The sequence below is a fragment of the Alosa alosa genome, chromosome 9 (genome assembly GCF_017589495.1).
Source record: "Alosa alosa isolate M-15738 ecotype Scorff River chromosome 9, AALO_Geno_1.1, whole genome shotgun sequence".
Classification (NCBI taxonomy): Eukaryota; Metazoa; Chordata; class Actinopteri; order Clupeiformes; family Clupeidae; genus Alosa; species Alosa alosa.
The window spans coordinates 4,096,336-4,108,984 of record NC_063197.1 but is presented as its reverse complement, the minus strand read 5'-3'; the positions used below and the strand labels follow the sequence as shown (position 1 = coordinate 4,108,984).

Genomic DNA, 12,649 nt, shown 5'->3' with positions numbered 1-12,649 from the left:
TGGCCACTGCACCCACGACTTCTACCCCAAAGACACACTGACATGGCCTCCACTACCTCCCGCAGAAAGAAAAAGAAAAGAAAGAAAGACAGAAAGAAAGAGAGAGAGAAAGAGAGGACAGGGGAGAAGAGGGGAGGCTGAGGGGTGGGGTGGGGGTATGGGGTGGAGTGGGGTAGAGACGCAGGGGGAAAGGCCGATACAACGGACCATGGCTGAAAAAGGCCAATGAGGTAAGGATGGAGGGAAGGGAGGAGTGGTGATAAAGCGGAAAAGTGGAGAGAGGGAAGAGGAGAGAGTGAGCGGCTGAAAGACAGGATGGGATGGAGGGAGAGAGATCGAGACTAAAGAGGGGTGGAGAGCGCGGGTGCCAGCAACTAACATAACAGGATGTGTCTGGAATGCACGCCTAATCAGCTTCTCTCTTTTTGTCTCCCTCTCTGCCCCTCTGCCTCACTCTCTCTGCCTCCCTCGCTCATTCACCCTCTCTCACTAGAGTGGCTCCCTTATGTGGCTCTGTGTATGTGTGCGTGCCTGTATCCGTGCATGTGTGTACATACATGCTTCTCTGTGTGTGTGTGTGTGTGTGTGTGTGTGTGTGTGTGTGTGTGTGTTGAACTCTCTCCGCCGTTCTTCGTTGCTAAGAGCACATGAGTGCCGGGGATGAACCCAGTGAAAGGGTCTCTTAAAGCTCAAGCAAATGCGATCAGTCACAGAGACAGGCCTTTCAGAGAAGAGCTCCTAGCACATCCTCCAGCACCTCGGATCAGGCACACCCCTGGACACCTCTTGTGAGCAAGTGGGCCTTAGAGGAAAGGTGGTGAGGGAATTTACCGGATCTTGTTGCCCTTGTCCTGGTTGCAGATGGGGAGGAGGTCCAGCAGCACCTTGTAGAAGTAGCGCAGGGTGAAGTCGATGCCCATCACTGCCACAGCGGAGCCTGGCGCCATCTTTGAACTGAGAGAGCGGGGATTGGGGTGACCCAAACAGCCAGAGAGAAAGACACAGAGAACAAGGGGAAAGATACAGTCTGGTGTGTAAGCCCTGCAGAAACTGACAAACACAGGCACGTACTGCATAATGGCATTTGAGGGCACCAGGTGGTCCTCAGAAACGTTAGTCTGTTAGGCTTCTTAAGACACTTTAGAATTCACTCTGGATTAGGCACATATCAAATTCGGACTGGTGGGACACCCTCGGGAATGTACAATGTGTATGACAAATGACAAATGCCAGTTGTTTGAAAGTGCTCTAAGCGATGTTACGCGGTTTCTAAGCCAAGACATTTTTTGCACTTACAGCAAACATCACCTCACCATCCGCTAGCTGCCTGTGCCCTGGATACACTGTAAAAAAAAAACGCGGCCTCTGTGGACAGCCCAGGCAACAAACACAACTTGGTCCAGCCTGAACCATAAAAACATAAACTGTTCTAGCCAATCACCGACGAGATGTGCGTTTAGGAGAGTTTCAATTGAACGGTGGGGAGGGGGAGGGAGTAGCAAGCTAGCTCTCTGTTTTGTTTAAATGTCAACAGAAGTGACATTACCCAACATCGCTTAGAGCTCCTTTAAGCATGACAAAGACCTATGTTGGACCAGACTCTTGTGTAAATAGTCTAACTTGTGCATTAATTCGGTCCCTCTGGTTTGAGAGAGGGAGAGAGCCTCAGAAACATGCCCCTCTGTAGTAGTATATAGGCTACACCTGTGTGCCTGGGCCAATGCCAGCAAGTTCATGATCATTTCCAAAACACACTCCTCTCCACATGCACACACTCTGCTAGGCACTCCAGCGCCTGAGATATGGTGTGTTTATCTCTGATCTAAGCACATGTTGCAGTTTCCTTTGATTGTAGTGGGTGTATGGAGAGATTAGGCAGTCTGGGTGGGGTGTGTGCGTGTGTGTGTGTGTGTGTGTGTGCGTGTGTGTGTGTGTGTGTGTGTGTGTGTGTGTGTGCGTGCGCTAGAAATCCTTCAGCGTGAGAACATGACCCAGGACATGTACAGTATTTTTTGGAGTAGGTGTTGGCGGATTGGTTGGAGTGTACAGGGAAAAAAAACCTTACTATCTATACGAGTGAGTTTGAGGCTCTGCGTGTGTGTGTGTGTGTGTGTGTGTGTGTGTGTGTGTGTGTGCGTATGCATGTGTGTTTGCGCGCTGCATGCGTGTGTGTGTGTGCTTGCGTATGTGTGTGTGCGTGCGTGCGTGCGTGTGTGTGTGCGTGCGTAAGTGTGTGCGCTTGCGTATGTGTGTGTGCGTGCGTGCGTAAGTGTGTGCATGTAAGTGTGAAAATAAGGACATCCACTGGCGCCTTACTGCAGGGGCTTAAATGGGCTTCAGCCCAGGGGCCTCGACCAATGAGGGGCCTCCTAATAATAATTATGATAATCAATAATAATAAACGGCCGTGTCAGTATTCGCGGCGTCAGTCATAGCCTTGGCTACTCTGGATCTAGCCTAATTGAGCACATCGCACTGCTCTACGATCACATCCATGCAGAGTCCCCCTTTGTCTTCTCTTCTGAAGTGTAACAAAATGTAACAAAACCCAACGGGTGTGTAGAGGAGCTAGAGGAGAGGCTGAAACTGACTGACAAACTTACAAAGCAACGATAAACGAATGACGTGGATTCCTGTAACTGCCCATGAAAACAGAAGGCATAGCAGGTAAATATCGTAGCAAATAGCCTGGCAATGAAAGGGCTTTAAAAGCATGTATTTCACTTGTCTCACTGGAGTGAACGCAGAACATGGGCTGTTGCGCAAAGAAATTAATTAGTGATCAGTATCTCCGTTCACCAAAAGCTAGCCCGTGTTATGTTTTCTCCATTGTTAACGTGAGATATGTCTCCATGTAGGGTAGTATGGTGATAATGCATAAGGTAGCCAATGTTCACGTCACATGAGCCAGTTGCTTGTTCTGTAGGCTAAAAGTATTTCTGTCCCTCCCAAGCTGCGTTAAAATGGTGTGTTAAGTGGACAGAATTTCAAAAAACCTCCTGGGGAACACCCCGACACGACAAGCACATGCACTTTTGAAAAGCTTGAAACGTCCATTATGTGTAGCCTAACGGATCTTTTAACTTAGCCAGTCAGTGTTGTAAGAGTTCAACGCTTGTTTTCGTGCAGCTAGCCTTTTTGATAAGCAATGTCATGGGTAGCCTGACGTGATTAAGGAGGGCTTTCTGTTCCTGTTTATGTAAAGGTTTTACATAGGCTCAATAATGCTAGGCTACACTGCATGTTATATACCAAAAGCGCACGTTATGTAAATAGGCGGGTCAGATTGCGGGCCGGGTGTCATTTAATCATAATTAATTTTTGCGTGTTTTTTGGGGGGGGGCTTAAAAAAAACCTATAGCCCAGGTGCCTCAGGTGGTATTAAGGCGTACGGCGCCCCTGAGGACATCTGTATCCTGTTTGTGCTTTCTGTGCCTGTAGATTTGGTAGAGCATATATGTGTGTTTTTATTTAAGTATGTATGTGTTGAATCAATACCTGGTGTTGTGGATGGGGGCTTAAATCTGTTTACGCTTGTATGCACAGCCTACAAGTTAACTCAATGCAATGTGCTTGGAGGTTCACGTATGATCTCTGTGTGTGTGTGTGTGTGTGTGTGTGTGTGTGTGTGTGTGTGTGTGTGTGTGTGTGTGTGTGTGTGTGTCCATACCTAGAGGCGTGAATGGTGTGGCTGATGGTGACCACGTATCCTGCTCCTCCAATGTCCAGATACGGGCCTGTGAACGTGATGAGGCCAGGATTTGCCACTGCATGTAGGTACCTGCAACAACACCAGGGTCAAAGTTCACCAGGGTAAACACGCGAGACGCCATTCAAAACCCACTGTTTTATAGCAAGACGGTCTGCCAAAAAACCCACTATTTCATAGCAAGACTTTCTGCCAAGCTAGTAAATACATTGAAGATGAGATTGAGGATTTTTACAGCATCTCAGTGAAGACCTTGGAAGTATGCTGCCTGGCTTATTCACTCCATTTTCTATAAATCCTCTCAAAATTCTGGCAGGCTAGTGTGTCCAATCCTACCCCACAGTATTTAATTAAAAACATCACTTGAAGACATGGACAGTGTTGACAGCTTTTAGGTGTGTGTGTGTGTGTGTGTGTGTGTGTGTGTGGGGGGGTAAAGCCCAACGTGATTATGGTCATGTTTTCCCATTTCAGCCACACAAAGCTTCGCTCCCGACACATTCCCCAGGCTTGGCCGCCCGTCCCATGAGAAAACAGTATGGCGTCTTAAAGCCTCTCTCGCTCACACCAACCACCATTCAGTTCCTTCAAGCCCCCAAAACAATACAGACAGCTCTCCTCGGGGGAAACTTCTAGAAAGTCCAATAAGCTCCTGGCCAGGCAGGCGCAACAGCTCTGAAACCAATTCCTTGATGCACACTGGGAGTTTCTGGAAGAGTTTCAAAAAGCTCCCAAACCCCTCCAAAAAAAGAGGGGGGGAAAAATCTTACCATTGTCTCCTGGTCGGGTCGAAAGCTTTATCCATGAGCGAGCCCGGGTAAATCCGCAGCACCCCATTGGGTGTTGCTATGTAACGGCGCACAATGTAGCAGTTGAGGCTGCTCATCTCCATAAGGGTCATCCATTCATCGGTGACGTGACTGGTAGCCATTACCTCGTTCCTGACAGAAGACTGCGGGACAATGACAGAGACATGGCAGGGTTCCTGTAAGACCGGCATGGGAAGATCCCCCAGTCCACCCCCACCCGCCCCAAACTAACACACACTGCTATGTGTACATAAACACACAAGAGGAAAAGCAATGAACGCACAAACTAACACAAGCACACACCTACACAAAGCAGGCTTCCTACCTCTATAGAATTATACATGGCTGCCGGTGTATGTCAGTTTCCTCACTATAATAGTGTTACTTACAGTATGTTCAGTATAAGAAAGCAAATACAACATATTTCAAAAGCGTTTCAAAAATGTTTTTGAAGAAGCTTTTCAATTAATTTCTGTATCATTTCTATGTGCACTGCCACTGAATCTAAAGCGGCCTCTGAACCATGTGTTGCCACTATCAGTGTCTCTGTGTGTGTCTGTGTGTGTGTGTGTGTGTGTGTATGGCTAAATAAGGTGTGCCCTCTCCCTGGGATAGCCAGTGTTGCATAATGTGTGTGTATGTATGTATGTGTGTGTGTACCTTGAGTCCAGGGTTGGCTATTAGGCGTGTGTTGTCACTGAGGTAGGCGGTGTAGTGCTCCACCATACGCTTGGTCTCAGGCTGACTCAGGTGCTCATAGGGGGAAGAGAAACTTCCAGCAGCCAGCATCACAGTAGGAGACTCTGTGGAAGGAGAGAGGGAGAGGAGAGAAAGAAAGAGAGAGAGAAAGAAAGGGAAGGTGAAAAAGGAGGTCAAATTACAGAGGAGGACTATTTATAAATCCTTTACGGACACTCTCTACACAGTGGGATGGTCGTCCAAATACAATAACAGGAAACCAAATCTTCTCACAATATTGCCCTAGTACACCTTTACAAACCCCTTAAGAGAACCCTCCCGCACGCAACTCTGCATGTGTGCACACAACATGCACACACAAGCACAATGTGACAAGATACAAACACACACATCTTTCCTATTCAAAACAGACACAAACACACACCCATGCATCCACTTCCCTCTCTAAACATACAGCAACATGTAAACAGACACACTCATACAAGCACACGCACACACTCTCTCTCCCATAATTCATACTGAGTTGATTATCATGACAGTTTGGATACGATATTGCAAAAGCTATTGTTAGAAACAATAGAACAATAACTCTGGCTCTCTCAGACACAAACATTCACAAACAGACAGACAGTCACAAACACACACACACAGAGCCGTGTGCTCTTAGCTCACCAACGGTAGCGAGCTGTTTGAAGTGCAGGCAGGAGCTGGGCTGTCCCAGCAGGTCCAGACGGTGGTAGAGCAGCTTGCTGCTGGCCGCCGTGTTGAGGTTCTTCAGCTGCTTCACAGGGATCTCTGGCTGCACGTATACGATGCACAGGATGAACGACGTGTCCTGCACCTGGACATGGCCAACACACAGAGGAACAGGAGTTAGGGAAGAGTGTGTGAGTGTGTGTGTGTGAGAGAGAGAGATAATGAGAGGCACTTTGGTTGTATGAATGAGCAATGAAATACTGTATACTGCAGAAAATAAACAGCAGATGAATGGAAAATGTTTTCTAAAGGTCTGAGGGTATAAAGGTTGGCTTAAGTAATGAAAGTAGTATGAGATGTTTATTTTCCATTCCAGCTGCTTTAGCACACTTCCATCCACACGCGCGTGCAGTCAAACACACACAACGCCATTATCCGTTCCAGAGTGGAGGACGGCCTTCAAGGGGGTATGCTTATCGTCAAGCATCAGCCATTTTATTACTATAAATCACCCCTTTTTTTTTCTATCTTCAGCTTGACTCTGTCCATTCCTCCTTATCCCGATCACAACCTCTACGTCTCTCTCTCTCCCCTCTCTACTTGTCACAGCGCCTCTCTATCCCTCCTTCACGTCTCCTGTCTATCTGCCTCTCGCGGGCGCTCGGCGTCTGGAGAGATAAATGTGTGCAGCCCCATGGCGGCGCCGCTCTTAGCTGTCAGCGTGATGCTAAATGAAACACGCTTTATGGAATCTGCTGGCAACACACGAGAGCAAACACAGGCGTGGGAACGGTCCAGATAACTTTGGCTCCGATGAAAAGGCGTTTTCGTCGGCCTTATCTGTCCGAGCAGAGCAATTCAGCACCGGTCAAGGCCGAAGAGGGGAGGACAATAACCTCGGCTCAAAACAGCAATTATTAGGGGCAATGGCCAGCAAACACAAAGACATAAATATTAACACACTACTGATAGCCCCAACCACTCAGCCATATGCTAATGCAAAACAGTTTTGACAGAAACCATTAAAAAAATGGTTGTCAGAAAACCATGTCATTTGGATTTAAAAACAGGTCTTTTTAAAAAATGTAAATATACTAGGGAGTTTGAGGACGTTCATACTGCACTTGTCCTCTACACTGTCCAAGCTTGTCTACAGCACCCTTCTGTGGCACTGGCCTTGTCAGTTGAGTAGTCAGCTTCTACTCCACTTTACTCCATTTTAAGAGACGACATGGAGCCCAGCTTACCAGTTTCCACGCATAGCTGACGTTGTAGGCATCTTTGCTGGTGTCTCGGAGGCGGTTCATGTGCCAGGAGAGTGAGGAGTTGACCGGCACAGCGATGACCTGGCTGCCCAGAGGCAGACTGGGTGGAGAAAAACACAAGAAAGAGAGAGAAAGAGAGAGAGAGAGAGAGAGAGGGAGAGAGAGAGAGAGAGGGAGAGGAAGACATGAGTTGGCCACCTTCTCTTGTTCTTACTGCATTCCAGGCTACTGAGATGGAGACATGCTGGCTCTCAAGAGTGCTGCATCCTCTCCCTCTACAGAACTGTTTCCCATGATGCCTTACCTGAGGATGTTCTGCCGCACCGCGGGGAAGCCGGGGATGTTCTCATAGTGGATGATATCGGTGTGCAGCGGTGCCTCGGTCATCAGGTAAGGACGGGTCAGTGAAGGATGCATGAGTGTGTATCCTAGGAAACAAGTCAATGTCAGTCTCAGTATAGCCACTTTAACCCATTTACTTAATAAAATGCCTGCTAAAAACGCCTATAGAATCCTATGGCATTCTAGACTAAATAACCTTATTTCCTGAGGGTTTTCTGAAAAAATACTAAAAATTGTCAACGTCTACCAAAATGTAATATCTAAGCCTCTGTAGAACCTAGAAACATGAAATAAAAAGCATGTTGCGCTACGCAGCAACCAGCGGGAGATTCAATGTTGCGCTATGCAGCAACCGGCGGGAGATAGAATGTTGCGTCGTGCAGCATCCAGCGCGAATGGGTTAACCCCATTTAAAAACATTGTAGCAACATCACCCCATGGTTCTGAGTCTGCGACTTAGCAGCCTCCACATCAACACCCATCCAGATTTGGCTCAGGAGCCCAGGGGAAAAGATGAGATACTCAGAGAGGTAAACTAAACAAGTCTCCCCTGCCAATAGTGGACTGCCGTCTTCAGCTAGCAGCTGCTGGAAAACAGGTGCACCATCTTACAAGAGGCAAGGATCTGCCTCTTTCTCTCTTTTTCTCTCTCCCCTCTCCCTTTCTTGTAATTAAAGCCATTACCTAAACAAACTAAGTGAAAGCTACCTTCACTCCTGTTTTGTTTATGTCTGCGGTTTGGTATCCAACGTGAACAGCAAACTTGTTAATGTAGACACTCCAAGTCCAAAACAGAGTAGAGTTTCAACCATTGGCTTAGTCATCAGGAAATATATAGCCCAAACCACCCGCCCACCCCACCCACGCACAAAAGCTGCTTAATGACACTGGACAGTCACATGTGAGAAACAAAAACATCAGAAGTGCACTTCAACAAAGGCCGAGTGTCCAGTGTCTGGACAGGCAGTGTGAGCTCGTCTGCGGGCCCCTCTAATGGCCGGACAGTGGGCTGAGCCCAGAGGACTGAAGGGCTCCACTGTTGCCCTGTGGTGCTCAGCTGAGGTGATGTCAGCCCCACACGGCTCATAGCGTAAACCCCACCCGTCCCTCTCTCTCTGTCGGATGGGATATAAATGGCACTTTTAACATTTACTATTAATCTTTCAACAGTTAAGTCTACTCAAAACACATTACAGCACAGTGGAGGAACACGGTGTTGTGACTGACACTTTGAGGAACTTAAGTAGCAAACAAAGCTAGAGTGTCTGTACAGTAACTATGCCTTCTGTGACTTCTCCATCAGAGAGAAGGGAACAGAGCTCTACAGAGGGACTCGGCTGCTTTGCCCACCTTTGTTGTCAATGAGGAAGGTGTAGGAGGCCAAGGAGTCCTGGTAGTAGGTGACGTCCTCCAGGATGTAGGCCAAGTTCACATCCACCCCCACCACGCCCAGGAGCAGGTTGCCAAAGTAACATGGCCGGCTGACCGTCATGATGAAGCCTGAGGGGATTGAAAGTGAGCAGAAGGGATTTTACCTCCTGATCAGTTCACCAAGACAAAAATTATTTCCTTAATTATTACCCTTTTTTCAGGCAGATTTCATAACTGGTGAATGAACTGATTAAATGGGGATGACATCTACAGTAAGGAATTGTGATGGAACCCTGCTGGTTCTATGATACATATGAACTGTGTCATAAGCACATAGCTAGGATATTTCTTCTCTTCAGAAAATGAAGAAAGATGACGTTCAAAATAAAGCTTCTTATTCATTCACAACACAATCTTGTAGATTATTTTATCTGCCAAAACAAATTGTGGATTATTAGATGTTTTTGAGTTTCATAAATCATCAACTCAAAATACTCTGAATTTTCAAAAATCTAAAAGAACCATCTCAGACATCCCTTGCTGTAAATAGCACACTCTGTTGAGATCTGTCTATGACCTCACCATCGCCCATCTGGTCAGCATAGGGCAGGCTGAAGGAGGCCTGGTCGATCATGCGGTTGGGTAGGTTGATGTAGAAGCGGCCCACGCTGGTCTCCAGGTTACTCAGCTGGTTCAGCACCATCATGCTCCCCTTCACCACCGGCTGGCTAGAGCGGTCAGGGAAACCGTACTTCACCGAGTTCTGCTCCGCAAGGTCCCGAAGGAATGCCAGCTCCTTCAGCCCCGTCACACCCTCTGCATGTGTGTGTGTGTGTGTGTAACAAAAACACAAAAGGACAGTAACAGTAACTCTACATATTGATTACCTTCATACACTGTACAGAGGCTTTACTCTAAGACAACACATAATCTGGTAAAGTATACACCAAGGCTCTCCATGTGAATAGAAACCATTCCATTTATTTTTCATTGCAGATTATATCAACAGGTGAGCTACAAAATCATTGACAGCTGTTTGTACTTCAAATTTCACGACAACTGTTTGCACTTCAGCCAAATTAGTCAAAAGCAACAGCAACACCATGGATTGCAAATCTATGGATAAGGAAACACCATGAATTGCTTTTCCTGCAACAGGAGAGTGTGAGGCCTGGACTCCCAGCAGAAAGTCACCAATGGATTCCAGATTGCCTGTGCTCTAATCAGGCGTAATGAACGGGACTCAGATCATCTGATCCACACATGGGCCCTTTGGCCCGCTGACAGGCGCACTCATGAAGAGAGCCACACTGCTCGCAGCACACGCACAGCCCAGCCAAGATGTCTGCACGGCTCTCCTCATTAACCACTACACACAAGCCGTGGAGAGGCACAACGTTTCTTTCCATCGTCAAAAACAAGGCCATTTGGTCCACATCAATACACTTGCCTGCACTTTCCATCCACTCAAAAACAAAGACCTCAAATCTGTTCGTGTCCTTTTGCAGATGTATGCACAAAAAGTAGACCCAGAAGTAGTCAGAACAGTCTGTATTGTACTGTAAGCTGCACAGAAAAAAATTCCAATCCATCAACATATTGCAAGCAAAAACTAAAAAGAAACATCTGAAAAACATGCCTGATCTGACATCTGATTTGAAACACATACAGTACAAAGATGCAAATCCAGACATGTGACAATGGTAAAACAGACAAAGACCCAAACACATGGCTAATTGATCCTATGCTCCACTTCAATCTGTGCATCACTAACCAGCCCCTCCCCTTCACCCTTCATCAATCAAGACTGTCATGCAGATCTGCTCATATACTCAAAGTTGTGGGGGTGGGGGTCATCCACAAAGAGATCTTTTCAACTGACGGACAATAGCCTAGATAGCTGCACAACATCAATAGCTGCACATCACCACACACACACACAACACGTCAACACAAACAGGCACACACACAGACTTCATATTGCAGAACACTAGTATATATACTCTTTTGATCCCATGAGAGAAATTTGGTCTCTGCATTTATCCCAATCCGTGAATTAGTGAAACACACTCAGCACACTAATCAGCTCCCCTCATTTCCCAGACTCGTTTCTTTTCACTAAGCGCCCTTGCCTCATGTCCTCTCGTCCCACTGGCCTGGCTTTGATGTGGCTGCTGTTTAATTCTCAGATGCATAAACTAATGTGTGCTAATAAGGCTAATGCAGCCAGCGAGCGGGGGCAGTGGCCCAGGTGAGGATGGGCACTATAAAGAGGGCTTTTGATCATCAAAACTGTACTCACACACACACACACACAGACACTCTAATGGGGGGCTTTGAGGTAGTGCTAGCTGCTCTGCCAATCCAATCATTTCCAAAACCATAACAATAGCTGTTGAATCCAACATATCATTTTAGAAATAAACAATCCTATTTAAAATGTACCATTCATGCACAGACGAGTATCCTGGTGAAACTGCGACAGACACAGGCACACACAGAGCCACTCAGAGAGGATCAGCTGCCTCAATGCTGAGCGAAATCAGATCTGTCCAGATCGGTCCAATCAACCTGGCAGAGGCTCTTTCCTCCAAAGAGCACCCGTGGCAGGCAGCCCAGAGCCTTATGGGAAAGCCCTGTCCTGAGAGTGTGCTCCTTATGTTTATGTTCCGCAGGCCCATTCAGCCCAAGCCACTTAACAACGCAGCTTCCACTTGCAGACAGAAGAGTAAACGGCTTTCCCAGCATTGCGCATCGACTGCTTGGATTCTAACCATTCTGGAGGTGGAACCAGCGAGGGGACACGGCGCTCTGATGAAGGAGAGATGTTACAGGGGCCTCTTTGTTTATGGCCCCTTTGGCTTTTCCTGCCTTTGATTTCAATCACAGAGACAGAAATCAGAACTGCAGCTCAGGGGGAACTGAACCTGTGCACTTGCTGTTCAGGGAACCAAGCGAAGCCAGATTTGGGACTGGATAGCAGGCAGGGGGCTGAGTCTGGGGGGACTGATGTGAGAGGCAGCGAGGGGGCAAAGCAGGCCACTGGGAGGAAGGTGCATACTGTACCACTAACAACCACTACTCTACAATACAATGTTGTTAATGTCCCCCCATGTGTTCCAATTAAGGATTATTTTACTTAGGCACTCACATCAACAATTATATAAACCGTTAAGCTCACCCTAAATACTTACTAACCACTAACACAGACTAAATACTACATTGACTAGCAGGTGCTTTATGGGACCCATGCTAGAGACACTAAGCCTCTGAGAGTGAGTGACAAGCTGCACACTCATATTAAGCCTTGGTCATGTCACTGGTCATTTACCCAGTTTGCAGGCAATTGCGGTGAAGAGCATCAGAGACTGAGTGAGTGGACTGCGAGCGTTTGCTGGAGCGTACCGTTCATGAGGGCGTAGGTCAGGATCATCACAGAGTTGTTGAAGTGGCGGTTCTCCTCCTTCACCATGCTGAGAGTCGCCCTCTTCTCATGCTCCGAACTGTCACGGGACGTCAGGCCCGACGACAGGTAGATGATCGCCATGTCTGTTGCTATGGTGACGGGAAAGGAAAGGGAAGCAAAACAAAGACGAGATGAAAGCAAAGTACACCTTCAGAATAATTACACACCGCTACGGTCACATTCACCTGTATCATTCATGCACAGTAAACTCAATTATTGTTATGAACATTCAAACTAATAATTATATTGAACTGAATTATAGTTAAGGCACTGAGGCACGCTCTAGTCTACA

The 12,649-nt window shown here is 47.1% G+C and overlaps 1 protein-coding gene across 1 annotated transcript in view; it reads right to left on the bottom strand.

The window, feature by feature from the left end:
- The window catches only part of cachd1 (cache domain containing 1), a 64,365-nt gene that overhangs the window by 11,128 nt on the left and 40,588 nt on the right, over nucleotides 1-12,649 (bottom strand). Inside the window, exons 8-17 of the mRNA XM_048253012.1 lie at nucleotides 12,297-12,446; nucleotides 9,474-9,707; nucleotides 8,871-9,020; nucleotides 7,483-7,606; nucleotides 7,161-7,278; nucleotides 5,890-6,058; nucleotides 5,179-5,321; nucleotides 4,480-4,661; nucleotides 3,671-3,781; nucleotides 832-954 (exon numbers count right to left, since the gene is read on the bottom strand). Of these exons, the coding sequence (XP_048108969.1) occupies nucleotides 832-954; nucleotides 3,671-3,781; nucleotides 4,480-4,661; nucleotides 5,179-5,321; nucleotides 5,890-6,058; nucleotides 7,161-7,278; nucleotides 7,483-7,606; nucleotides 8,871-9,020; nucleotides 9,474-9,707; nucleotides 12,297-12,446 (1,504 nt within the window). The remainder of the gene's footprint in view (nucleotides 1-831; nucleotides 955-3,670; nucleotides 3,782-4,479; nucleotides 4,662-5,178; nucleotides 5,322-5,889; nucleotides 6,059-7,160; nucleotides 7,279-7,482; nucleotides 7,607-8,870; nucleotides 9,021-9,473; nucleotides 9,708-12,296; nucleotides 12,447-12,649) is intronic.